At 40.3% G+C, this 26,411-nt stretch overlaps 1 protein-coding gene across 1 annotated transcript; it reads right to left on the bottom strand.

Annotated features, from left to right (window-relative positions):
- Positions 1-22,832: 22,832 nt before the first annotated feature.
- Positions 22,833-26,373, bottom strand: LOC123328140. The gene is made up of 2 exons (XM_044925279.1): positions 26,015-26,373; positions 22,833-25,769 (listed from the first exon to the last, which is right to left on the bottom strand). Exons 1-2 carry the CDS (start codon positions 26,371-26,373, stop codon positions 25,511-25,513), a joined length of 618 nt encoding a protein of 205 aa, XP_044781214.1. The 3' UTR covers positions 22,833-25,510.
- Positions 26,374-26,411: the final 38 nt, after the last annotated feature.

Raw genomic sequence — 26,411 nt, 5'->3', positions numbered from 1 at the left:
GCCATGCCCATATACTGTTGTCTCTCTGAGCCTCCTGTGACTGCAAAGATCCTTAAGACTTGCAGAATAGAAATGAAGTTGAAGGTGGGGAGTTGGCTTCAATGAATCAGGGAGCAACCTGGAGAGAAGAGATACCCCTACCCAAATGAATGGCTAATCAATGGACATGTCATGTATCTTTCATTAGTGCTGAGATCACTTCTAGCTTCGAGTCTCATGGACAGGAAACTTCCCTCTAACCCCAGTGTCAAATGGGGAGACTGCCCTGGAGTAAGGCAAAAACTCTAAAGTAGTGTGGGAGAGTATGTTTCCAAGGAGAGGCCAAACTGATCCTTCATAAGCAGAGTTCTGGGAAAATATGAGTAAGAGGTGGATGAAGCAGGCAAGGCACGGTCACTTAGTCATAGCATCACAAGAATTCTTACTCAGAGTCCTTTCAAGCTTGTCCAGGAAATGCCCTGGCTCAGGTGGGTCAGCTTTGGAACCATCCAAAATCCCTAGTCTTCTGTGCTATGTTTAAAGGAATTTGGAAAGGAAGATCCCTAACTTGAAAATGTGTTCTAAGGCTGAAGCACTCTTTCAATGGAAAATTCTTCCTTACATATTACTCTTCTCCATTTTCTGTCTTTAAAAAGAGCTAAATAATTCGAATATAGGAAGTGTATTGAAGGACCAACTTTTTCATGACAGTTTGACGAAGGACCAACTTTTCATGACAGTTTGACCTCACATTTCATCACCTAGATTTTCAGTACCTGACTTTTACATCTATAAATCAGAAATGATGTCACCTCCTTTATGGGGAGATAATAATGAGAAGACAATACTATAAAAATATGTTAAGCCAGATGGAAAGGCAAAAAGTACTATTTAAACAAATGTACTATTATAATGTGCCTTGTTACCAATAGTCACAGTGGTAGCAATATGCCTATATGCCAGATGAAGAGAATAATTTCCAGTTTGGGTAAAAATGTATATGCGCACTAATTAAAAATAGATGAGCAGTAACTTAGCTGTCCCTTGATTTTGCATTTGTTATAAGGAAACAATTGAAATTTTCTTTTGGAATGTGTATTTATATGTGTGTGTGTAAAACTGTACAAAGAAATTGAAAAAGGAAAGATACATGCATATGTATAACTGAATCACTTTGCTGTACACCTGAAACTATCACAACCTTGTTAACCAACTATTTGTTGTTGTTGTTGTTATTTAGTCGCTAAGTTGTACCCAGCTCTTTGTGACCCCATGGACCATAGTCCATCAGGCTCCTCTGTCCATGGGATTTCTCAGGCAAGAATACTTGAGTGGGTTGCCATTTCTTACTCCAGGGGATCTTCCTGACCCACAGATTGAACCCGGGTCTTCTGAACTGGAAGGCAGATACTTTACTGCTAGGCTACCAGGGAAGACCTAACCAACTATACTTCAACTTAATATAAAAAAAATTTTTTTTAAGTGAAAGTGAAATTCCCTCAGTCGTGTCCAACTTTTGGGACCCCATTCCAGGCCAGAATACTGGAGTGGGTAGCCATTCCCTTCTCTAGGGGATCTTCCCAACCTAGGGATCAAACCCAAGTCTCCCACATTGCAGGTTGATTCTTTATTCTCCTTAAAAGAGAATAAGCAATATATTGTATTCAAGTCAAAGCTGGAAATTGGGGTGACTTCAAGTTTTTTTTTTCATTAATTTTTATACCTTTCTAACAATAGCCCCTGGAGAAGGAAATGGCAACCCACTCCAGTGTTCTTGCCTGGAGAATCCCATGGACGGAGAAGCCTGGTAGGCTGCAGTCCATGGGGTCACACAGAGTCGGACACGATTGAAGCAACTTGGCAGCAACAATAGCCCCAGGTTAATAAAGATATGTTCAAACTAATCTTTTATTGTCTAGTTCGGGAGTATTTTCTGGTGAGGATGAACATAAATCTCTCAAAAAGAGTACTGCTCACTTCTTTTAAGAATTGTTGCTGATTCCTAGGTGGGACCAGATAGTCATGCATCACACCCGTGAGCACTGGGTTTTTCTCAGCAGATATGCTCAATAGAAGTCTGGCAACTTTTGTAGTTACCAGAAATTTCATGGTTACATCTGAAGCAGAAAGGGCACATCATCAAATCCTTCCTTTTAATGCAACCTTGTCTTCCTGGGATTTGTAATATTTTTCTGATATGGATAGGGAATATTTTTTTGAGAGTGCACAGTCATGTTAAAGTAAATACCCTGGAGAAATGCTTCCAATTAAAATTCAGAAGGTTTAAAAATCCAGCCTAGAAAGGATTTCCCTGACCTACAAAGCCTAATAAGATTTTGCCTTTCCATTTCTCCTTCCTCATTCCCTCTATGTGTGTGGAGCCGTCCTGCTTTCTTACCTAGTGGCCCCATTTAGCTCTGCCCTCTAGACATTTAAATTAAAAAAATGGCCTAAAGAATGTTTTAAGAAAACTTGACATACTGATCTACTCTGAAACTCAATGAAAAATTTTTTTAAAGCTGGAAAACAAGAAACCACAAAAGCAAAGCAATAGTAAAATCTTTTAGTCAAGAAAGAAAAACCTGATCAGGAGATGAAGAGGTAGAATTTGTGGTGATTATGGGAATTAAAGCAAGAAAAGCTTAGAAAGCAGGGATTTCAAGGCCTGACGAGAGTGTAGGAAGTGAGTGCAGCCATGGTGCTGTGCTGGAGTGGCCCTGTCTTCTGTGGGGCTGTGAAGGCCGGTCATTTATTCTCTCTGGGACTCATCTGTGGGCTTTCCAGGTGGCTCAGTTGTAAAAAATCTGTCTGCCAGTGCAGAAGAGAGGAGACGAGGGTTTGATCCCTGGATTGGGAAGATCCCCTGGGGGAGGAAATGGCAACCCATTCCAGTATTCTTGCCTGGGAAATCCCGTGGACAGAGAGAGCCTGGCGGGCTACAGTCCATGGGATTGCATAGAGTCAGACACGACTGAATGACTGAGCACACATGCTAAGCACAGACTCATCTACCAAGTGGGATGCGGATGCCTGGACTGCAGAAATTCTCAGTGTCTATTATACATAATATATTTGGTCACATAGGTACTCACTTATTTGGAGTTATCATTGTAAAACATTAAATGCTTGCGTAGAAAGAAAATATCTTTTTCTGTGATTGTGTCCTTATCAGGATTATGGTGAAAAGTATAACTAGTCAACTGAAATTAATAAAAACATACAGGCTAAAAGCAAAAAGCAGATGTATAGCAACTGAAATGAATTCAAGGGGATAACAGTGTCCGTTAGAAATCATTCTTACTGATGGGCAGGGCTGGGAAGAGAGTAAGGAAGGAGAAACGCCCAGGGCAAACATTAAGAGGGGCTACCCTCTGCTGCCCTGCGCTGTGCATGAGCGCCTCCTTAAATTTTTCTTCCAAGGTTCCTCTCCTGCCTTAGTCTAGTGCCTGTTCCCCTTCAGAGAGATCCTTCCTGCCTTGATAACTGAAGCTTGCTCTCTCCCCAGTGTTTTGTTTTACACTTAAAGAGTATCTGGAAACACAACAGGCACTGCTATCAGACTTCTTTAACTTCCCCAAGAATTCCAAAAGAGATCATTACAGGATGCCCGCCTGTGAAAGGGGACAGAGGTGCATTTAAGACTCTAAATTTTAACTGCAGAGGTGATCTCATGTTCAGCCATCAAAGGAGTACAAGGAGGGACTTGCTGAAACTTCCGCTGTTGAAGGTTACAAGTCATGACCTCGTTTTCTCACACTGCAGCCTTAGTATAAACGCAAGAATAGCAAGCAGGATCTTTTTTATTGGCCTGTCAAGAACATCACTGAGGGCTGGAAGACCCAGTCACCTTCAAGAATTAGCAACAAAAGTGAGTTGGCTGGCAGTTGGTGGACAGCCTCCAACATACATATTTTTCTTAGACATTGTTTTCTAGAATGTCTGCAGAGGTACAGTACTTTCATTATTCAATTCAGCCCATCTCATTTTCAATCTAAATCATTTGTACACATAGCTTGATAATAACTAGCACTTTTACTCTGGATTAATTGGTATTATTTGATAAAATCACGTAAAGCTAGCTCTTTGAGAATGTGATATATTAGGATGTGTTTGGCTATAAATAACAGAAAACCTACTACAAGGACTTTTAGCATAGGGGTTAATTTGTCTCATGTTAAAAGATGAAGAGTCAGGAAGTTCCTAACGTTGGTTCAACTCCTTAGTTCTCCTGGTTTTTCCCTATTTATCCCAATAAGACGGGCAGCTCCAGCTCCTGAGACTGTATACAAGGCAGAAAGACGGCACCCTCTGGCTGTCCCGTTTTACGAGGAAGGCAAAGTCTCCCCCAGAAGCCCATGGTCTCCCATGTCAGGGTTGAACTGCACACCCCTAAAAAGGGTATGTTGGAGTTGTTGTTGCTCAGTCACTAAGTCATGTCTGACTCTTTGCAACCCCATGGACTGCATCACGCCAGGTTTCTCTGTCTTCCACTATCTTCCGGACTTTGCTCAAATTCATGTCCATTGATTCAGTGATGCTATCTAGACATCTCATCCTCTGCCACCCTCTTCTCCTTTTGCTTTCAATCTTTCCCAGAATCAGGGTCTTTTCCAACACCCCAGAATGTTTCCTAAATATCTCAGAATGTGACATGATTTGGAGAGGGTCTTTACAGAGGTAATAAAATTGGGCCCTAACCCAATGTGACTGATGTCTTTATGAAAAGACCACATTGGGATACCAAGATATACATACAGGGAGAACACCATGGGAATGGGAAGGCAGCCAACTCCAAACTGAGGAGGGAAACCTGGAACAGATCCTTCCCTCACAGACCGTGGAAGGCGCCAACCTTGCCGACACCTTCATTTCAGACTTAAAGCCTCCAAAGCAGTGAGATAATACACTTGTGTTGTTTAAGCACCCAGTTGGTAGTGCTTTGTTATGGCAGCCCCAGCATACTAATCCATGCCTCATGACCTCTGTTTACATCTTCTTGGCCAGAAGGGTGTCCCTGGCCACCCCTAACATAAAGGGAGGCCGAGCAAATGTATACAGCTGAACACAATCCATCCGTAGCATCAGGATTCTGCTAATTTAAAATTAGCAAATTTTAAAAGGAAGTTGAGCATTGGGTAGATAAGCCAGAGCACTTTTCATAGGGGAGTGTTATCTTAGTAGGTGATGCTGGGGTGGGGAGTTATCCCTCTGACACAGCTCAGAGATTTGAGCGAGTACAAGTAGTGGCAAGAATAGAAGGGGTCCGCATAATAGCAGTGATGTTGCCACTACTTACTGTATGGTTTCACACAAGTTGCTTTAGCGTCTAAGCTTCAGCTTTTTTATCTGACAAACGGGAATAGTAATTTATGCTCTGAGCATTTTAATGCTAGCTACATCACAGTTGTGAGGTCCAAATAAAATAGCCAATATGAAAGTGCCTTTGAATTAACATATAGTACATTGTAAATTGTTTGTTCAATATAAAAGGATAATTAAGGAGGAGATATTTCAGCTTCTGTGTCTTGGAAATAAAGGAAAGTAGGAACAAAAACAGACTTCTCTTAGAAGTTAGAGGAAGTGAAAGGGGAACGGCAGTTTCTCTAAATCTAATTCTTGCCAAAAGAAGGCACCATCTGATGAAGTGACACCACAGGAAACAACCCCATTATCTCAGAGTAAATAGAAGTCAGGCAGGTGGGTACAGCCAGATAGAACTAGCTGTAGGACTCAGGCAGCCATTTTTAACAAGTGCAGAAAAAGAGAAGTCATGAGTCCTTGATGTATAACAGTGCTTCTCAGACTTTACATGCATACAAGTCATCCAGGGATTTGGTTAAAAACCAGATTGCAAGTTTAGTAAGTCTAGGGTGTGGGTGGCAATTCTGCAAGTCTCAGGTGTTGTCCGTGCTACTGGTCCAAGGATCACACTTTGAATAGCAATATCTACATCACTGAAAGGAAGGCTGAACCCAAAAGGGAAAGGAATTTTTCAGAACTGAAATTCTGACAACATATTGATGAATGGGCTTCCCAGGTGGCACCAGGTTCTCAATTGGTAAGAATCTGATTCCCAGTGCAGGAGACTCAAGGGATGTGGGTTCAATCCCTGGGTTGGGAAGATCCCTTCGAGTAGGAAATGGCAACCCACTCCATTATTCTTGCCTAGAAAATTGCATGGACAGAGGAGCCTAGCATGCCACAGTCCATGGGGTTGCAGGACTCCACCAAGGAAAAAATTGTAAGGAATCTAAAGATACTGCTTTGACTGTCCTAGAGTAGCTTCAATAAGTTCAGCTTCTAAAATAATGTGTAAAAGTTGGAAGGAGAAATGTATAATCAAGGACAATTATAAGCAAATGGTATAGACTTGTCTAGATGGAATTAGGACAGACTGAACTATTATTTAAAAGTTATTTTAAAATTAGTTAAATTTTGCAAAGCAATGCTAGTGTACCCATGAGGTAGACCCATAGCCAAGAATCTTGTTTCCCTTAATACCTGTGTGTCCTGATAAAAATGTATTTGGGGGTTTACCAACTCTCCTCCTGGTTCAGACTGTATTTTAAATCTTGACACCATTTCTAAGCAAAATTCTAGAATTATTAAACCAAAAATTTGTGTGGACCCAAAAAGAGAAGCCACAATCCCCAGGATCCAGCATCTATGCCCCAAGATGGAGTCAGGCCAAACAGTCCAATGTCCTCATTTAAGTGATGAGCTAGCCAGAGGCAGAGGGACTGCAGACATCTATGCAAAGCAGCCAATGAAATCATTCATGGTATCCTCATGGACAAGATGAAAGATGTGTGTGATAACCAGTCTACTGACATTATAGGTCCCATAAGTGAACTTCCAGATGTTCAAGTTAGTTTTAGAAAAGGCAGAGGAACCAGAGATCAAATTGCCAACATCCGCTGGATCATTGAAAAAGCAAGAGAGTTCCAGAAAAACATCTACTTCTGCTTTATTGACTAGGCCAAAGCCTTTGACTGTGTGGATCACAATAAACTGTGGAAAATTCTGAAAGAGATGGGAATACCAGACCACCTGACCTGTCTCTTGAGAAATTTGTAGCAGGTCAGGAAGAAACAGTTAGAACTGGACATGGAACAACGGACTGGTTCCAAATAGGAAAAGGAGTACGTCAAAGCTGTATATTGTCACCCTACTTATTTAACTTATATACAGAGTACATCATGAGAAACGCTGTGCTGGAGGAACCACAAGCTGGAATCTTGATACTGATATTGATATTGCGAAGTATCAATAACCTCAGATATGCAGATGACACCACCCTCATGGCAGAAAGCAAAGAAAAACTAAAGAGCCTCTTGATGAAAGTTAAGGAGGAGAGTGAAAAAGTTGGCTTAAAGCTCAACATTCAGAAAACTAAGATCATGGCATCTGGTCATCACTTCATGGGAAATAGATGGGGAAACAGTGGAAACAGTGAGAGATTTTATTTTTTGGGGCTCCAAAATCACTGCAGATGATGACTGCAGCCATGAAATTAAAAGATGCTTACTTCTTGGAAGGAAAGTTATGACCAACCTAGACAGCATATTCAAAAGCAGAGACATTACTTTGCCAACAAAGGTCCGTCTAGTCAAGGCTATGATTTTTCCAGTGGTCATGTATGGATGTGAGAGTTGGACTATAAAGAAAGCTGAGCACAGAAAAATTGATGATTTTGAACTGTGGTGTTGGAGAAGACTCTTGAGAGTCCCATGGACTGCAAGGAGATGCAACCAGTCCATCCTAAAGGAGATCAGTCCTGGGTGTTCATTGGAAGGACTGATGTTGAAGCTGAAACTCCAATACTTTGGGCACCTGATTTGAAGAGCTGACTCATTTGAAAGACCCTGATGCTTGGAAAGATTGAGGGTAGGAGAAGGGGACGACAGAGGATGAGATGGCTGGATGGCATCACTGACTCGATGGACATGAGTCTGAGTGAACTCCGGGAGTTGGTGATGGACAGGGAGGCCTGGCGTGCTGTGATTCATGGGGTCGTAAAGAGTCAGACACGACTGAGCGACTGAACTGAACTGAACTGAAGTGGGTTAACTTAGAGTGTAGTCTTTAAATTGTTCAGCATTCTAATCTTGTCTGTTTTAGATTGCCCTGAGATTTAAAGGGGCAAACCATAGGGTAATGACTAAGCATGGAGACTTTTGGTTCATATTTGGCCTATCAATTAGGAGCTGTGTGGCCCAGGGTTGGCTACTTTAATCTCTCCAAGGTTCAGTTGTTTTTTTTGTTGTTGTTTTGTTTTGTATAATGGGTATACAATTAGTAGCTAATTTAGGGTATTATTATGAGCATGAAATAATACAAGTAAAGCACTCAGAACAGTGCTGAGCATAAGGGAAGCTACATATATGTTATTATTCAGTTCAGTTCAGTTCAGTCGCTCAGTCATGTCCGACTCTTTGCGACCCCATGAATCACAGCACGCCAGGCCTCCCTGTCCATCACCAACTCCCGGAGTTCACTCAGACTCATGTCCATCGAGACAGTGATGCCATCCAGCCATCTCATCCTCTGTTGTCCCCTTCTCCTCCTGCCCCCAATCCCTCCCAGCATCAGTCTTTTCCAATGAGTCAACTCTTCACATGAGGTGGCCAAAGTACTGGAGTTTCAGCTTCAGCATCATTCCCTCCAAAGAAATCCCAGGGTTGATCTCCTTCAGAATGGACTGGTTGGATCTCCTTGCAGTCCAAGGGACTCTCAAGAGTCTTCTCCAACACCACAGTTCAAAAGCATCAATTCTTTGGCGCTCAGCCTTCTTCACAGTCCAAGTCTCACATCCATACGTGACCACAGGAAAAACCATAGCCTTGACTAGACAGACTTTTGTTGGCAAAGTAATGTCTCTGCTTTTGAATATGCTATCTAGGTTGGTCATAACTTTCCTTCCAAGGAGTAAGCGTCTTTTAATTACATGGCTGCAGTCACCATCTGCAGTGATTTTGGAGCCCAAGAAAATAAAGTCTGTCACTGTTTCCACTGTTTCCCCATCTATTTCCCATGAAGGGATGGGACCAGATGCCATGATCTTAATTTTCTGAATGTTGAGCTTTAAGCCAACTTTTTCACTCTCCTCCTTAACTTTTATCAAGAGGCTCTTTAGTTTTTCTTTGCTTTCTGCCATGAGGGTGGTGTCATCTGCATATCTGAGGTTATTGATATTTCTCCCAGCAATCTTGATTCCAGCTTGTGCTTCTTCCAATCCAGCATTTCTCATGATGTATTCTGCATATAAGTTAAATAAGTAGGGTGACAATATACAGCCTTGACATACTCCTTTTCCTATTTGGAACTAGTCTGTTGTTCCATGTCCAGTTCTAACTGTTGCTTCCTGACCTGCATACAGATTTCTCAAGAGGCAGGTCAGGTGGTCTGGTATTTCCATCTCTTTCAGAATTTTCCACAGTTTATTGTGATCCATACAGTCAAAGGCTTTGGCATAGTCAATAAAGCAGAAATAGATGTTTTTCTGGAACTCTCTTGCTTTTTCCATGATCCAGCGGATGTTGGCAATTTGATCTCTGGTTCCTCTGCCTTTTCTAAAACCAGCTTGAACATCAGGAAGTTCATGGTTCACGTATTGCTGAAGCCTGGCTTGGAGACTTTTGAGCATTACTTTACTAGCATGGGAGATGAGTGCAATTGTGTGGTAGTTTGAGCATTCTTTGGCATTGCCTTTCTTTGGGATTGGAATGAAAACTGACCTTTTCCAGTCCTGTGGCCACTGCTGAGTTTTCCACATTTGCTGGCACATTGAGTGTAGCACTTTCACAGCATCATCTTTCAGGATTTCGAATAGCTCAACTGGAATTCCATCACCTGCACTAGCTTTGTTCGTAGTGATGCTTTCTAAGGCCCACTTGACTTCGCATTCCAGGATGTCTGGCTCTAGGTCAGTGATCACACCATCGTGATTATCTGGGTCATGAAGATCTTTTTTGTACAGTTCTTCTGTGTATTCTTGCCACCTCTTCTTAATATCTTCTGCTTCTGTTAGGTCCATACCATTTCTGTCCTTTATCAAGCCCATCTTTGCATGACATGTTCCCTTGGTATCTCTAATTTTCTTGAAGCGATCTCTAGTCTTTCACATTCTGTTGTTTTCCTCTATTTCTTTGCATTGATCGTTGAAGAAGGCTTTCGTATCTCTCCTTGCTATCCTTTGGAACTCTACATTCAGATGCTTATATTTTTCCTTTTCTCCTTTGCTTTTCACTTCTCTTCTTTTCACAGCTATTTGTAAGGCCTCCCCAGACAGCCATTTTGCTTTTTTGCATTTCTTTTCCATGGGGATGGTCTTGATCCCTGTCTCCTGTACAATGTCACGAACCTCTTTCCATAGTTCATCAGGCACTCTATCAGATTTAGTCCCTTAAATCTATTTCTCACTTCCACTGTATAATCATAAGGGATTTGATTTAGGTCATACCTGAATGGTCTAGTGGTTTTCCCTACTTTCTTCAATTTAAGTCTGAATTTGGTAATCAGGAGTTCATGATCTGAGCCACAGTCAGCTCCTGATCTTGGTTTTGTTGACTGTATACAACTTCTCCATCTTTGGCTGCAAAGAATATAATCAATCTGATTTTGTTGTTGACCATCTGGTGATGTCCATGTGTAGAGTCTTCTTTTGTGTTTTGGAAGAGGGTGTTTGCTATGACCAGTGCATTTTCTTGGCAAAACTCTATTAGTCTTTGCCCTGCTTCATTCCGTAGTCCAAGGCCAAATTTGCCTGTTATTCCAGGTGTTTCTTGACTTCCTACTTTTGCATTCCAGTCCCCTATAATGAAAAGGACATATTTTTTGGGTGTTAGTTCTAAAAGGTCTTGTAGGTCTTCATAGTACCGTTCCACTTCAGCTTCTTCAGCATTACTGGTTGGGGCATAGACTTGGATTACTGTGATATTGAATGGTTTGCCTTGGAAACGAACAAAGATCATTCTGTCGTTTTTGAGATTGCATCCAAGTACTGCATTTCGGACTCTTTTGTTGACCATGATGGCTACTCCATTTCTTCTGAGGGATTCCTGCCCGCAGTAGTAGATATAATGGTCATCTGAGTTAAATTCACCCATTCCAGTCCATTTTAGTTCGCTGATTCCTAGAACTGGAGAAGGGAATGGCAAACCACTTCAGTATTCTTTCCTTGAGAATCCCATGAACAGTATGAAAAGGCAAAATGATAGGATACTGAAAGAGGAATTCCCCAGCTCAGTAGGTGCCCAATATGCTACTGGAGATCAGTGGAGAAATAACTCCAGAAAGAATGAAGGGATGGAGCCAAAGCAAAAACAATACCCAGTTGTGGATGTGACTGGTGATAGAGGCAAGGTCCAACCCTGTAAAGAGCAATATTGCATAGGAACCTGGAATGTCAGGTCCATGAATCAAGGCAAATTGGAAGTGGTCAAACAAGAGATGGCAAGAGTGAATGTTGACATTCTAGGAATCAGCGAACTAAAATGGACTGGAATGGGTGAATTTAACTCAGATGACCATTATGTTATTATTAGGCCTAACCAATTTGTAGGTGACACGGAATTGAGAGGGACAGCAAATGTGTTAATTATGAAATCAAGAACATTTTAGATTTAGATTTTTGGACAGAAAGGAAACTTGAGCTGAATACAACAAAATTTTCCAGTGAGTATTCCATCAGTACCATTTTGCTATACTTGTTTTGTTACACATCTATCTAAATATCATCTTTAAGTAGCTCAAGGTACATTAAAATTTTATTGTGATATTGTCTTTAACCTATAGGATGTTTACTAGTTTATTTCTTAATTTCCAAACACATGGGGTCTTTACAGTTATCTTTAGCTACTGATTTCTGGCTTAATTCCAACTATGGTAAAATAATCTATTCTGCATAATTTCACTCTTTGGAGTTTGCTGAGATTTGTGTATGGCACAACATATGGCCTATTTTGGTAAATGTTCCACATGCACTTAAAAATATGTTTTCTATAGGCATTAAGTGCCATACTCTATATTTGACAATTAGGTAGACATTTTGTTGATAAAATTCTTTCTCTCTTTACTTTTTGTTTGTTTGTTTGTTTGTTCTATCAGTTACCAAACAAAATTAAACTCAAAAAAAAAATAATAAAAATTAAACTCAGTATGGTTCCAAATTTTTCTACTTTTATTCTTCTATTTTATCATTTTGAGGCTAAATTAATAGTTTTAGAAGTGTTCTCTTTTTTCAGTGGACTCATAAGCTACCCTTTTTATGCCTAATTTATTAACATAGGGTCTAATTTGTCTAATAATCTTAGATCTGATTTGTTTTGGCTACATATGTGAGATTTATCATTTTTCTTTCTTTCATACTCAACCTTTTTTTTTCCTTTAAGTATCTCTTTAAGCAGCATATATTTCTGGTTGAAAAATTTCAAATGGTCAATATTATACCACTCTGATCTGCAAAAATAGAAATTTCATTGTACTTGAGTTTTGCTTTTTGTTTGACACTGCCTTTTAATTGGGCAGTTTAGCTGTTTTCAGTTACTGAAATAAACTGATATACTTGGGCCTAAAGCTACCATCTTACTATTTGCTATTTGTACCAACTATTCTATTTTTTTCTTTCCTTTCCTAGATTAATAATTTTACTCCTCCTCCTTTATTAGCTTGTTATCTGATATCCTTAAATTACTCTTTTGGTGGTTACCTTAGAAGTCACATTTCTCTTTGATTTGTTAAAGTCTGATATACATTTGAACTTTTTACATGTCCTGGGACCATGCAAAGATATGAGAATATTTTAACTCTACTTACTTCCCTACTTTTGTGCTATTTTAATTCCACATAATTTAAAATCTGATAGACCTTATTATTATTGTTTTATAGTGTCACTTACCTACAGCCAGACATCCTGGAGTGTGAAGTTAAGTGGGCCTTAGGAAGCATTACTATGAACAAAACTAGTGGAGGTGATGGAATTCCAGCTGAGCTATTTCCAATCCTAAAAGATGATGCTGTTAAAGTGCTGCACTCATATGCCAGTAAATTTGGAAAACTCAGCAGTGGCCACAGGACTGGAAAAGGTCAGTTTTCATTCCAATCCCAAAGAAAGACAATGCCAAAGAATATTCAAATTACCATACAATTGCACTCATTTCACATGTTAACAAGATTACACTCAAAATCCTTCAAGCTAAGCTTCAGCAGTATGTGAACCGAGAACTTCCAGATGTTCAAGCTGGATTTAGAAAAGGCAGAGGAACCAGAGATCAAATTGCCAACATGCGCTGGATCACAGTAAAAGCAAGAAAATTCCAGAAAAACATCTGCTTCATTGACTACGCCAAAGCCTTTGACTGTGTGGATCACAACAAACTGTGGAAAATTCTTCAAGAGATGGGAATACCAGGCCACCTTGCCTACCTCCTGAGAAACCTGTATGCAGGGCAAGAAGCAACAGTTAGAACCAGACATGGAACAATGGACTGGTTCCAAATTGGGAAAGGAGTATGCCAAGGCTATATATTGTCACCCTGCTTGTTTAACTTATATGCAGAGTACATCATGTGGAATGCCAGGATGGAAGAATCACAAGCTGGAATCAAGATTTCTGGGAGAAATAATAACAACCTCAGATATGCAGATGATATCACTTTAATGGCAGAAAGTGAAGAGGAACTAAAGAGCCTCTTCAAGAAGGTGAAAGAGGAGAGGGAAAAAGCTGACTTAAAACTCAACATTCAAAAAATAAAGATCATGGCATCTGGTCCCATTACTTCTTGGCAAATAGATGGGGAAAAAGTGGAAACAGTGACAGATTTTATTTTCTTGGGCTCCAAATCACTGTGGACAGTGACTGCAGCCATGAAATTAAAAAACGCTTGCTCCTTGGAAGAAAAGCTATGACAAACCTAGACAGCATATTCAAAAGCAGAGACATCACTTTGCCGACAAAGGTCCATATAGTCAAAGCTACAGTTTTTCCAATAGTGATGTATGGATGTGAGCTGGAACGTAAAGAAGGCTGATGGCTGAAGAATTGATGTTTTCAACCTGTGGTGTTGGAGAAGGCTTGTGAGTCCCTTGGACAGCAAGGATATAAAACCAGTCAATTCTAAAGGATTGACTAATATTCACTGGAAAGACTGATGCTTTTGGCCACCAGATGTGAAGTGCTGACTCACTGGAAAAGACCCTGATGCTGGGAAATATAGAGGGCCAGAGGAGAAGGGCATGACAGAGGATGAGATGGATGGATGGCATTGCTGGACATGAGTTTGAGAAAACTCCATGAGATGGTTAAAGACAGGAAAGCTTGGCGTGCTGCAGTTTATTGCAAAGAGTCAGACACAACTGAGCAACTGAACAACAACAACAATATATGTGTGTGTGTATCTTGTCATTTAATTTCTTGATTATATTAATGATAGTTATTTTAAAGTGTCAAGGGAACTATGAACAAAATGAAAAGACAACCCACAGAATGGGAGAAAATATTTGCAACCAAAGTGACCAAAAAGGGATTAATCTCCAAAATCTACAAACAACTCATGCCGCTCTTTGTCAAAAAATAAAAATAAAAAATGAAGCCAGGACATGGAAGCAACCTAGATGTCCATCAGCAGATGAATGGAAAAGAAAGCTGTGGTACATATACACAATGGAATATTACTCAGCCATTAAAGAATACATTTGAATCAGTTCTAATGAGGTGGATGAAACTGGAGCCTATTATACAGAGTGAAGTAAGCAACCAATACAGTATACTAATGCATATATATGAAATTTAGAAAGATGGTAACGATAACCCTGTATGCGAGACAGCAAAAGAGACACAGATGTATTGAACAGTCTTTTGGACTCCGTGGGAGAGGGCGAGGGTGGGATGATTTGGGAAAATGGCATTGAAACATGTATATTATCATATGTGAAATGAATCGCCAGTCCAGGTTTGATGCATGATACAAGGTGCTTGGGACTGGTGCACTGGGATGACACAGAGGGATGGAATGGGGAAGGAGGTGGGAGGGGGGTTCAAGATGGGGAACACATGTACACCCATGGCAGATTCAAGTCAATGTATGGCAAAACCAATATAATATTGTAAAGTAAAATAAATAAATACATAAATTGAAAAAATAAAATAAAAAATGAGCAGAAGATCTAAACAGACATTTTCCCAAAGAAGACAGACAGATGGCTAAGAGGCACATGAAAAGATCCTCAGTATAACTAATTATCAAAGAAATGCAAATCAAAACTACAGTGAGGCATCGCCTCATATCAGTCACAATGCCCATCACCAAAAAGTCTACAAATAATAAATGCTGGAGAGGGTGTGCAGAAAAGGGAACTCTCTTACACTGTTCGTAAGAATGTAAATTGGTCAACCACTATGGATAATAGTGTGGAGTTTCCTTAAAAAACTTCAAATAGAACTACCATAGGATCCAGCAATCCCACTCCTGGGCATGTATCTGGACAAAACTGTAATTCAAAAAGATACATGCATCCCAATGTTCATTGCAGCACTATTTACAATAGCCAAGACATGAAAGAAACCTAAATGTCCATTGACAGAGGAATAGATAAAGATGATGTGGCACTATATATAATGGAATATTACTCAGCCATAAAAAGAAAGAAATAATGCCATTTGCAGCAATATGGATGGACTTGGAGATTATCATATTAAGTGAAACAAGTCAGACAGAGAAAGACAAATATATGATATCACTCATATGTGGGATCTAATGTTTAAAATGAGACAAATGAAGTTGTTTACAAAACAGAAACAGACTCATGGGTTTTGAAAATAAGCCTATGGGGAAGTATGGGGTGAAAGGAATAAATTAGGAGCTTTGAATTAACATACACACACTACTATATATAAAATAGACAATCAACTAGCACCTACTGTGTATAGCACAGGGAATGCTACTCAATATTCTGTAATAATCTATATGGGTAAAGAATCTGAAAAAGAAAGTGTATATGTATATTTATAGCTGAATCACTTTACTATACACCTGACACAATATTGTAACATAATATTGTAACTCAACTACACTCCAATAAAATTAAAAAAAATAAAGTGTATGTCTGAAAACGACAATGTCTGGATCTCTTATGGGTCTATTTCTACTATCCAATTTTTAAAATCCTGGCTTCAGGGAAATTTTACCTTTGTATAACTCTTTGTTTTTAAATGAGTGCATGTGTGCATTCTCAGTGGCTAAGTGGCTAAGTCATGTTCAACTCTTTTGTGACCCCATGTACTATGGCCTACCAGGCTTCTCTGTCTGGGATTCTCCAAGAAAGAATACTAGAGTGGATTGCCATTCCTCCTCCAGGGGATCTTCCCAACTCAGGGATGGAAACTGGATGTCCTGTATCTCCTACATTGGCAGGTGGATTCTTTACCACTGAACCACCTGGGAAGCTGGATATTAAAAAAATTTTTTTTAATGTAGGTTAGTTCAAGGTTTTGGATTATCTTTCTGGCAGAGAGGATTTCCTCTTTTCTTCTGAAGACAGCTTGACTAGGGGCAGACTACTTTACTCCAATCAAGTATTGTGATATATCAAAGCCAGACTTTAGCCCTGGTAAAGTATTGTCTTTTTCTGCCCTCTACACCTGCCCCCCCTTAACCTCCTAGTCACCTCTGAACTGTAATATTCATACTCCCAGCCTTTTGAATTTACTGAATCCTCTGTTCACCTTCCTTTTCAGTTGTGTTTTCTGCTCAGCTTCAGAGTCTCTCAGCTTTCTCTCTGGTAATTACTTCCACTGGGATAAAACCATACTGATTTTTTGGTCTATTGCTTTTTGTTTCCTTTCTCTCCAGGATCTAGGCATAGTGAGTTATTGCTGCATTGTTATTTCATCACGTAATTTTTATCTTTTGTCTAGATTTTCTAGTTGTTCTCGGGATAGAGAAGGGCAGGGTTTCTCCAATACCAGCTAGTTGACCTTTGCTGGAAGCACACGTGACAATTTTTAAGCTCTTGCTAATATACAGCCAGTGCTGAGACTATTGAGTTTAGAAGTGCTCACTGCCAGCAGCGATGTTGAATCCCACTTTTGGTTAGATTTTAGCTCAATAATTCCTTATTATCTTGTCAGCTCATCAAGACTTATATCCTAGTATTTTGGTTGTTTTTACGTAAAAGGAGTCTGGTCCAATAATCTAGTCTGCCATATCACTCATGTTACTTTTTATTTAAATCTCTTTTCACTTAACATCCTAGTTCCAGAAGGACAAGAATCATGTTTCTTTTAGTCCCTTTCCCCAGCCAGTGCTTGACAAAATAGGTGCTCAATAATTGTTGAGTAAATGAAATGATGAAGCTTTAAATGAGACCCTCTGGGCACATCTTAGTGGGTCCACCATAAGTGAAACATATGAAGTTCAGTTTTGCCAGCTTAAAAAGCAAATGACTATGTTCACAGAGACAAGATTCTGTGCATTAGTTCAGACTAGGCAAATTTACAAGGAACTAGTTTGTAAATAAATCTTGATCACCGCTTAATAGGAGCTACAGCTGGATTGATAATGAAGTGGAGTGAAGTGAATGTCACTCAGTTGTTTCTGACTCTTTTGCGACCCTCTAGACTATACAGTCCATGGAATTCTCCAGGCCAGAATATTGGAGTGGGTAGCCTTTCCCTTCTCCAGGGGATCCTCCCAACCCAGGGATTGAACCCAGGTCTCTCGCATTGCGGGCAGATTCTTTACCAGCTGAGCCACGAGGGAAGCCCAAGAATACTGGAGTGGATAGCCTATCCCCTCTCCAGGGGATCTTCCCAACCCAGGAATCGAAACAGGGTCTCCTACATTGCAGGTGGATTCTTTACCAACTGAGCTATCTCCTTCTTCCCTGATACTTTGGTACTTAACTTCTGTCTTTTCTTTAATGCTAATAGTTTTCTGTATTATATTTCCTGTGTTTTAATATCTTTATACATACTTCCCCTCTGGAAGTAGAAGAAATAATAAAAAGTAGGTAAATAAATACCATTGATACCATATGTTTACAAAGGGCAATCTTATATAAGTTAGTCCACTCAGAAGACCAAATTACAGATCACAAGGTTGCCATGGTAAAGACAAGTCAGAAAGGGGAAATTCAAGATTGACAAATCACTTACTTTCAAGCTGCTAAAGTAGATCTCTTTCTATTCTGTCTAAGTGATCTTTAAAGGTCATTTAGCATCAAGGCATCCTTTACCCCAGGTCAGTATACAAGAAACTCAAATTTAACAAATTCCTATTCTCCAGCTTTCTTTCTGCTAACCCTGTTACTAGTTCCCAGAAAAGTCTATTATTTCAGATATATTCCACTTTGTGAAATGTTACAATAGTCAAGATTACAGTCTCTCTTAAAATGTAACAAATGTAACTGGCTGTTTCCTGATAGACCAGGTAGAACCTTGTTTTAAAATATACTTTATCTCTGTATAACATATTTTTTTTGAGTTACTTCACTCTGTATATTAACGTGTATAAATGGAATCTAGAAAAATGGTATTGATGGACCTATTTGCAGAGAAATAATGGAGATGCAGAAGTAGAGAATGGACTTCTGGACACGACTGAGGAGGGAGAGAGTGGGACAAATGGAGAAGGTAGCATTAGCATATATATACTATCATGTGCAAAGTGGACAGCTAGTGAGAAGTTACTGTGTAACACAGGGAGCTCAGCCTGGTGCTCTGTGATGACCAAGAGGAGTGGGGTGGGGCGGAGGGGAGGGAGGCTCAAGAGGGAGAGGATATATGTATAATTACAGCTTATTGGAGTTGTTGTACAGTAGAAACCAACACAAACTGTAAAAATTAAAAAATTAAACTAGATGCCCCTCAAAAATATATTATCTCTGAATCACCCTGTAAAGTGGGTTCTTTGACAATATATCTCATATACTTTATGCAGATTTTGTTATTTTAATTACAGAGAATTTTGCCAGGAGCCTGAGATCTTCCTTTCTCTTTCAACTACATTTGACATCATTTGAGATAATGCCATTTTCTCCTGCTTGGGCCAACCTAACAGAAACCAGTGCAAACAATACAATGCCCTAACAATATTGGGGAAAGAGTAATATTGTTTTTAAATTTTACTAAAAATATTTTGCATGATCTTTTAAAAGTTAGCTTTTTTTTTTTTAAGCTTGTGTTTATTGTAACAGATATTAGATTCTCTATAGGGAGATCAGACAAATGTTCCTTAGGAATTTATAATCTCAAAAGCACAATGATGCCCATGAACATGGGGAAAGGACAATAACCTTTGAGAGGGGTTTAACAGGGACCTCCATCAAAGATCAAGAATGGACGCTGCAGAAAAGCAAAGGACACATTAATGTATGGCACAAAGGAGCCAGGTTGAATCTCACATTTTAGGTAAATTGGGTAAGTCTCTCTCAATTATACTGAATTTTGGTCTTCATCAAATGGGATTTCCCTAGCTTCCCAGCAAAAAGGAAGAGCATGTCGTATATGGGACCAGCTTGAGTGAAACCAAAATGTGGTGACCCTGATGACTGCTTAGAAAAATCTTTGAGCATTGCAAAGCAGCAGGGGGAGATGATGAGAGCTGGGAGAGGGTTTGTGAAGCATTCTGAAATGGACACTGAGGTGTTTCCTACACATACCTCCCCCCTTTCTGGGCTGCATAAATGGGAGGTTAGGGTATCTGCCTTGTTGTTGTTGTTGTTGTTGTTAAGTTGGGTCCGATTTTGCGACCCCATGAACTGCAGCATGCCAGGCTTCTCGGTCCATCACTATCTCCATGAGTTTGCTCAAACTCATGTCCATTGAGTCAGTGGACATGACTTGCTTACTCCTGAGAAAAGTGGTAACCAGTATTAAAAACTGTGACTCAGCTGGTTCTCCTAACCATTCAAATAAGCATCCTTCTGGTAAAGAAAATTCAGTGAAATTCAAATGAGCAACCAGTCAGCAAAAAACTGCTGCTGACATTATTAATCTTCCAAACTACTCAGATCTATCATCCACATAAAAACTCATCATTGGGCACTTGTGGAATACGTATCCCTCACTTAAAGGAATGGGCATTGTCAGCAAAGTTTGTGGTCCAGACTTTGTATCAAATCAATCTTATTCTCCCATTGATTTCCATTACTAAATCTGAGATGCATTCTGCTGTTAAATCCCATTAAGTGTATACCAAACCCTTTGGAAATGGCATGTTTAAAAGAAAAATGATAATATCCTGAAAAACATTGACAGTGATATTTATATATTAATAGTAATGTTGGGCTGTATTCACCATGTCACAATAGAAATTGTTCAGGATGAAACATGACACAATCCTATAAATTGCCTCACATACTGCAAAGGGCAATAATCCCTAAAACATGAGCAACTTAATTTTTCACTAGCTTCACAACTGCCCTGGCATTTCTATCATTACATAGCCAAAGAAATCCTTCTTTTCATTATTTAAAATCTTTTCTCATTTTCTATTGGCCTCTTTTCCAAAATCATTGTCCAGAAACCCCGAATAGCTTGTGATTCTATTCTCAGATGGGGAAAATTAGCCAGACTTGATCGTAGTGGTTTACTCCAGTGCCTGCTGGGATTTACCCATCATTGGAGCATCTCCTGGAAGGAATGTTGTTGAGGGAAGTGGTAGCTCTGTGAAAGTAGGACTAGAGACTTCAAATGCTTTTTTCTCACGTCTGAGATACAGTTCAACTATCTGACATTGGTAAAGTGTATGTGCTTACCATTCTATTTTCAACCTATGCACTTTGTATAATATGTTAAATGACTAAATGTTTTACATAAGATATGCTGAACGACTGAATGCTTTACATAATATATGTTGAATGACTGATTGAATTTAGATGATGATTTTGCTTTTCATTAGAAAATATTGACACTTCTAAGTGCTGGTAGCTCAGACTGGAAAAGTGGCTGTAGACATTAATCTTCACAGGCTTTATGTACCAAAGGTCATAATGGCATTACATGTCCAACAGTCTAAGGTCTGGACAGGACATTCCTGACAGTGATTTCTTGCTGAATTCTTGAATTCCCTACCTACATCATTACGGTAAGTCAATTTTTATTAAGCAATAAATTGACTACTTAAATCAGAGCAACATGCCCAACACTGGTGATGTACCTCAGGTGTCCCCTTTAATTCCTTTAGTATAATCCACTGCAGTGCAGACTCAACATTCAGGGCTGACTTTAACATCTGATTAAAAAAAGGAAATGTTTTTATTAAACTATGACATACCCACAGAATTCTGAAAAGTCAATGGCAAGAGGCTACATGTTAATTTACCAAGAATTTTTTTTTGTTTCTGTTGTTTGTTTTTTTACTCATCATATCCAGAAACCTCAACATGTTAAGAGTCTCAAAACTGGACACACCCAGGGAATCAGACCCATACTAACTAAACTCACAAGGAACACATGTACAACTAAAAGGACTGTGTGTGGACAAAACAACCAGAACCGTCACAATGACCACCAGACTCCTGTGGTTGTAACCAGCACATTCTTTCCCTGGAGGCAGAACAAGTAGGAAGCCAAATTATGAGCTGAGAGTAAGTAAAGAATGAAAATAAGAAGAGATGTGTATTCTCAAGGAATATTTTGTCCAGAACATGAGAGGCCTGATGAAGCTGCCATTTCTTTTTTCAATCATGAAATAACTCTCTGGTTGTATGAATGTATGTATGTCACTCTGTGTATGACCAGACATTTTCTTTCAGGTTCAAACTGCCTCTCACAAAGCCTCTTTGGCATCTCTATTTCCATCTCCTTGGCACTCTTGTTTTCTCTGATATAAGTAAAGCCTGCTTCCTAAGTTCACATTTTCTCCTGTTATAGTAAGACTGTAAAGAGAAGCAAAAGTCAATACTATATGAAAGTATTATTAATGATATGGCCACTTATAAATTAGTGCCCCCGTCAAACATCTCTTTTAAACACCACACTCCTCGCCCCTCCCCCATGATGGTAAACATTTATGTGTGTGTGTGTTAGTCATTCAGCCGTGTCCGACTCTTTGTGACCCCATGGACTATAGCCCACCAGGCTTCTTTGTCCATGGGATTCTCCAGGCAAGAATACTGGAGTGGGTTGCCATTTCTAGTACAATGCAAATACACTCAATTCTATTACAAAGTGAAGGGGCAAATCTTGCAAAAGGTATAAGATCAATAAAAGTGAGATCGGTAAAGCTGGCACATGAGGATTTACAGTTAAACAAACAAATGAAGGTAAAATCAACTGGGATGACTACATGGGTGCTTCAGAAGAGAATAGTTTGAATATCAAAGGATTAACTGAGACCCTTGGGAAAACTGAAGAAGCGCTCACACATTTTTACAAATGTTTTTGATCCTATTTTTGATTATTCTCTAAAAGTCAAACATGAAATAAAGCATGTTGTTAGGTGCTTCATATTGTCCAGGAAAAATTAAGCCAACAATAATTATCTTGCTGCTGCTGCTGCTGCTAAGTCACTTAAGTCGTGTCCAACTCTGTGTGACCTCATAGACGGCAGCCCACCAGGCTCCCCCATCCCTGGGATTCTCCAGGCAAGAACACTGGAGTGGGTTGCCATTTCCTTCTCCAATGCATCAAAGTGAAAAGTGAAAGTGAAGTTGCTCAGTCGTGTCTGACTCGTAGCAACCCCATGGACTGCAGCCTACCAGGCTCCTCCGTCCATGGGATTTTCCAGGCAAAAGTACTGGAGTGGGGTGCCATTGCCTTCTCTGATAATCATCTTGATGTACTATTTATTCATTCCACAATTTGCACATAGTTGTACTTATAAATTTTGTCCAAGATAGGATGTGTTTTAAAAATGTTGAGTTTTATTTTCAAAAAAAGTCTTGGCAAACCTTTTTTCACTAATTGCTCTAAAATTTGGTCCCTGTTTTAAGTAGACTTACTTTAAGGAAGCTTTCTCAGTGCTAATCACACTAGGATAATAAGCACTTCCTGTACTTATGGCACAGAACTTTTCTGGTAGTAACAGTCTGATGTCTTGGCTGCTTCTATTTACATATAAAATTTTTACTATTTTGGTCATAAATATCCTCATAATAAAATGAACTTATTATTTACTCTTAGGTGTTTCCTATACGATAATTTTCAAAGGCTGATATTTTTAAAAGTATCATCAGTGTCTTCTAAGGCAACACATGCGGGAGACATAGATTTTGGAGTGAACTTGGAGTCAGACCTATATTTGAATCAGCTTTTGCCACTGAGACATGTAACAATGGGCAAATTATGTGAACCCTCTGAACTTTGGTATTTTCATCTGTGAAAATGGAGCAATAATAGCCCCCTCAAAAGACTGTGGTGAAGATCAGACTTGAACACGTTTAAAATCCCAGGTATAGGGAAAGCATTCAGTACGCAATAGTCACAGCAGTGCTACTTATTTTTGTTTTGTTTTTTTGACTGCCAAAGTTCCCTTGTGATCTTAATTTGTTGATTATTTTGTACCTTCAGATCCTTTGCATGTGCTTTGCAATGTGAACCAAGTGTCTTTAGGCTATTAAAGTTAGCTAAACATGACTAATTTTGAAAACGTGCCTTTAGAAGAGTCTTGTTGGAAAAATCTCTTAGAATGAATTCTAGAAACTTTGAAAAAAGTCATAATGAGGGTTTTAGGATTTACACTAAAATTTTGGTTGAATTCTTCTATTAGTATGGCAATTTACATGAGAAAAACCTCAATGGAAGCCTCCCTTTTCCACACTGAAGAAGTTTTTTATAAACAAATCTTGACTTAAAACCAAGAAACCCAGTCTTTTACCGTGCAGAAAGCCCCATTCAGAACACAAGCTTGGAAGTCAGGTGCTCCTAGGTTTGAACCCCTGTTTGGCTGCTTCCTGGTTGTCTAACCTTGAGCAACTTAGTATTTCCAACCTTGGGTATCTTTATCCATAAAGTTAGGAATAACAAAAACACTTACCTTGGGATTGTCATGAAGATGAAAGGTGAAATTGCATATAAAATGTTTATGTGCCCTTGCAGCTTGGTACATTGTGCTTAATAAATATTACTTGTAAAATCTTTGGACTCCTAAGTTAACAGGTATGTCATATTTTGTTCAAAATGGTAATAGCATAATGCAAAAACAAAAAAAAATTCAGTTGAGTTTCCAACATCAAACATTAGGTTCTTTGGTCTTCCCTTGTCTTTTGCCTCCTGAGTTTCCTATATTTAGCTTCCTTTTCTTCCCCTATTACTTCTGAACATATCTTCTGCCCCAGTATTTCTGGGTGGTCTCCTCCCTATCCCCACCCAGTCAGAATATCATGTGGGGTGGGGGTGGGGGGTAAGGGGAGACATTATTCCAAATAGGCAAGAGGTTTTTATCTTCCTCCTTCCTTAAGACTCTGGTATATCCCCCCATGAGCCTGATTAGTTCAGATATATGTACTCAGCTAAAGCCAGGAGATAATAACAGCTAACATTTAGTATTCACCTAATAGCACCAGATACAGTATGTCAGGTGAGTTACAAACATTATTTTAGGACATCTTGACTGTTCATAAGAATCAGGCAAGTAGATACCACTATTCCTGTTTCTGAGAAAGGTAGCCTGAGGGTCTGAGCCAGTAATTGGCTCAAAGACACACAGCTAGTAAGTGGTACTATCAATGGTCATAAGGATCCAGTTAATGCATTAATTGGGGTGTGATGGCTCTAAGTGGTTTTCTGCTTACAGGAAAGGCCCACATAGCCTTTGCATACTGGCACTTATATGTATGCTATCATAATATCACCTTATTCATGTAGGACTTTTAACCTTTTTATACCATTTATCTCCTAGTACCACGAATGTGTATACAAAACACTAAGCGCACCAAGATCCTTGTGCATTTCTTGTGCATACACTTGCAGTAAGTGCACCGATTTTATACACATACACTGGATGCTGTAGATCTGACCAACAGAATTCAGGACATCAAAAAGTAAATAAACTTTCCTCAACTCAATAATTCCCGTTTAATTTCCCCTGGCAAATATTGAATTTCAAACTGTGTTTGTCCTATAAAGTAGAATCTTTCAAATATTGTGATATGGAGTTCCACATTGTCAGGAGAGAGTTGAGAAGGGTGATTAACATGGATGTGTTTCTTCCATTATGAGTTGAATTAAGTTTCTCATTTCTGACTAAGTACCAAATTCTGCAATCATTCCAAAAGTGGAAGTTCAGCTCACAGTGCATTTTGGGGAAGCTTCAGCCGCACTAACCATTTAAGGTCAAGCAAACAACTGGTCAACCCTAGCAACTGGCATAGTGCAGGGCTTTCAGCTAAGAGATAATAGGGTCTAGATCTACACATCTCTATACGCTAGCTGTATCGAAAACACAATTTGGGTCCTCCTCTCACCACCGCAGCTTGGCTGACTGACACTTTATCTTCAAGTCACAAGAGGGGCCTCACGTTTAAGACCCCAAACAAGTTGCCTACTTCTGCCAGCACCTCACGTCTACCCGGATTCCCTCTATTGTCTTTAACACACACTTCTTGTAATACTTCCCCTTCCAATTAACTCTAGCTGGCACTCCGACCCTCGCCGGGTCCCCAGCGCGGGGTCAGAGGGCTGGGCAGGGGGTTGGGGGCGCGGCGGCGCGCTCTTTGGCGCCGGCGGGCTGGGGGCGGGGCCTGCGCGCGGGGCGGGCCCTGGGCCGCTGTCTGCGCGCCGCTCCCCTTTGTTCTGTTCCATTGTGTGGCACTTCCTCCTCCGGCGCTTCTTCTCTGCATTCTGGTAGCTGGTGGGGAATTCGTGAAGGGGTTTTTGGTGACTTTTTCTTTTTTCTTTTCCCCCCGCTCCGGTTTATTTTTTAGGAAGTGTGCAACTCTTCTGTGCTGCCCCTCCCTCGCGGTTCCCCGCCCCCGGGCCTGGGAGGGAGGCGGAGTGGGAAGTGGCTGGCCCTCTTCCCCACGCCGGCTTCCTCGTCCTCCCACCTTGCTCTTCCTCCAGGAGGCATCCTAACCCCGCATTCTGGACTTTCACCTCCTGACCGGCCGCGTCCACGCCAGAATGGCGATACGCGACCCTCTCCCTTCTGAGGGGCACCAGCTCCGGCCGCCCGTTTCCATCTGGCACCAAAGCGAAGGTCGAAGGCCGGCGTGCGGCCCGAACCCAGCTGCCTCGGCGTCCCGGGAGCCGGCGAGAGTGTCGCCGCGACCCTCCCCGTCCCTCGCGCTCACGCTACCCGGCCGCTCTGCGGCCGCCTCAACCCTGTTATATAGCCCTCTAAAAATAGCTCGCCTCGCACCGCCTTGTAAGGCAGCGGGGAGATTCGCAGTTCGCCAATCGGCGCCCGCCGCCAGGGCCGAGCCCCGCCTCAGGTTCCGCTCCGCGCTCCCCATTGGTCCTGAGTGACTTCATGAGCCCCCTGTTTACCTTA

This window comes from Bubalus bubalis, chromosome 2 (assembly GCF_019923935.1).
Source record: "Bubalus bubalis isolate 160015118507 breed Murrah chromosome 2, NDDB_SH_1, whole genome shotgun sequence".
NCBI classification, from domain to species: Eukaryota; Metazoa; Chordata; class Mammalia; order Artiodactyla; family Bovidae; genus Bubalus; species Bubalus bubalis.
This window is presented reverse-complemented; position numbering and strand designations above follow the sequence as displayed.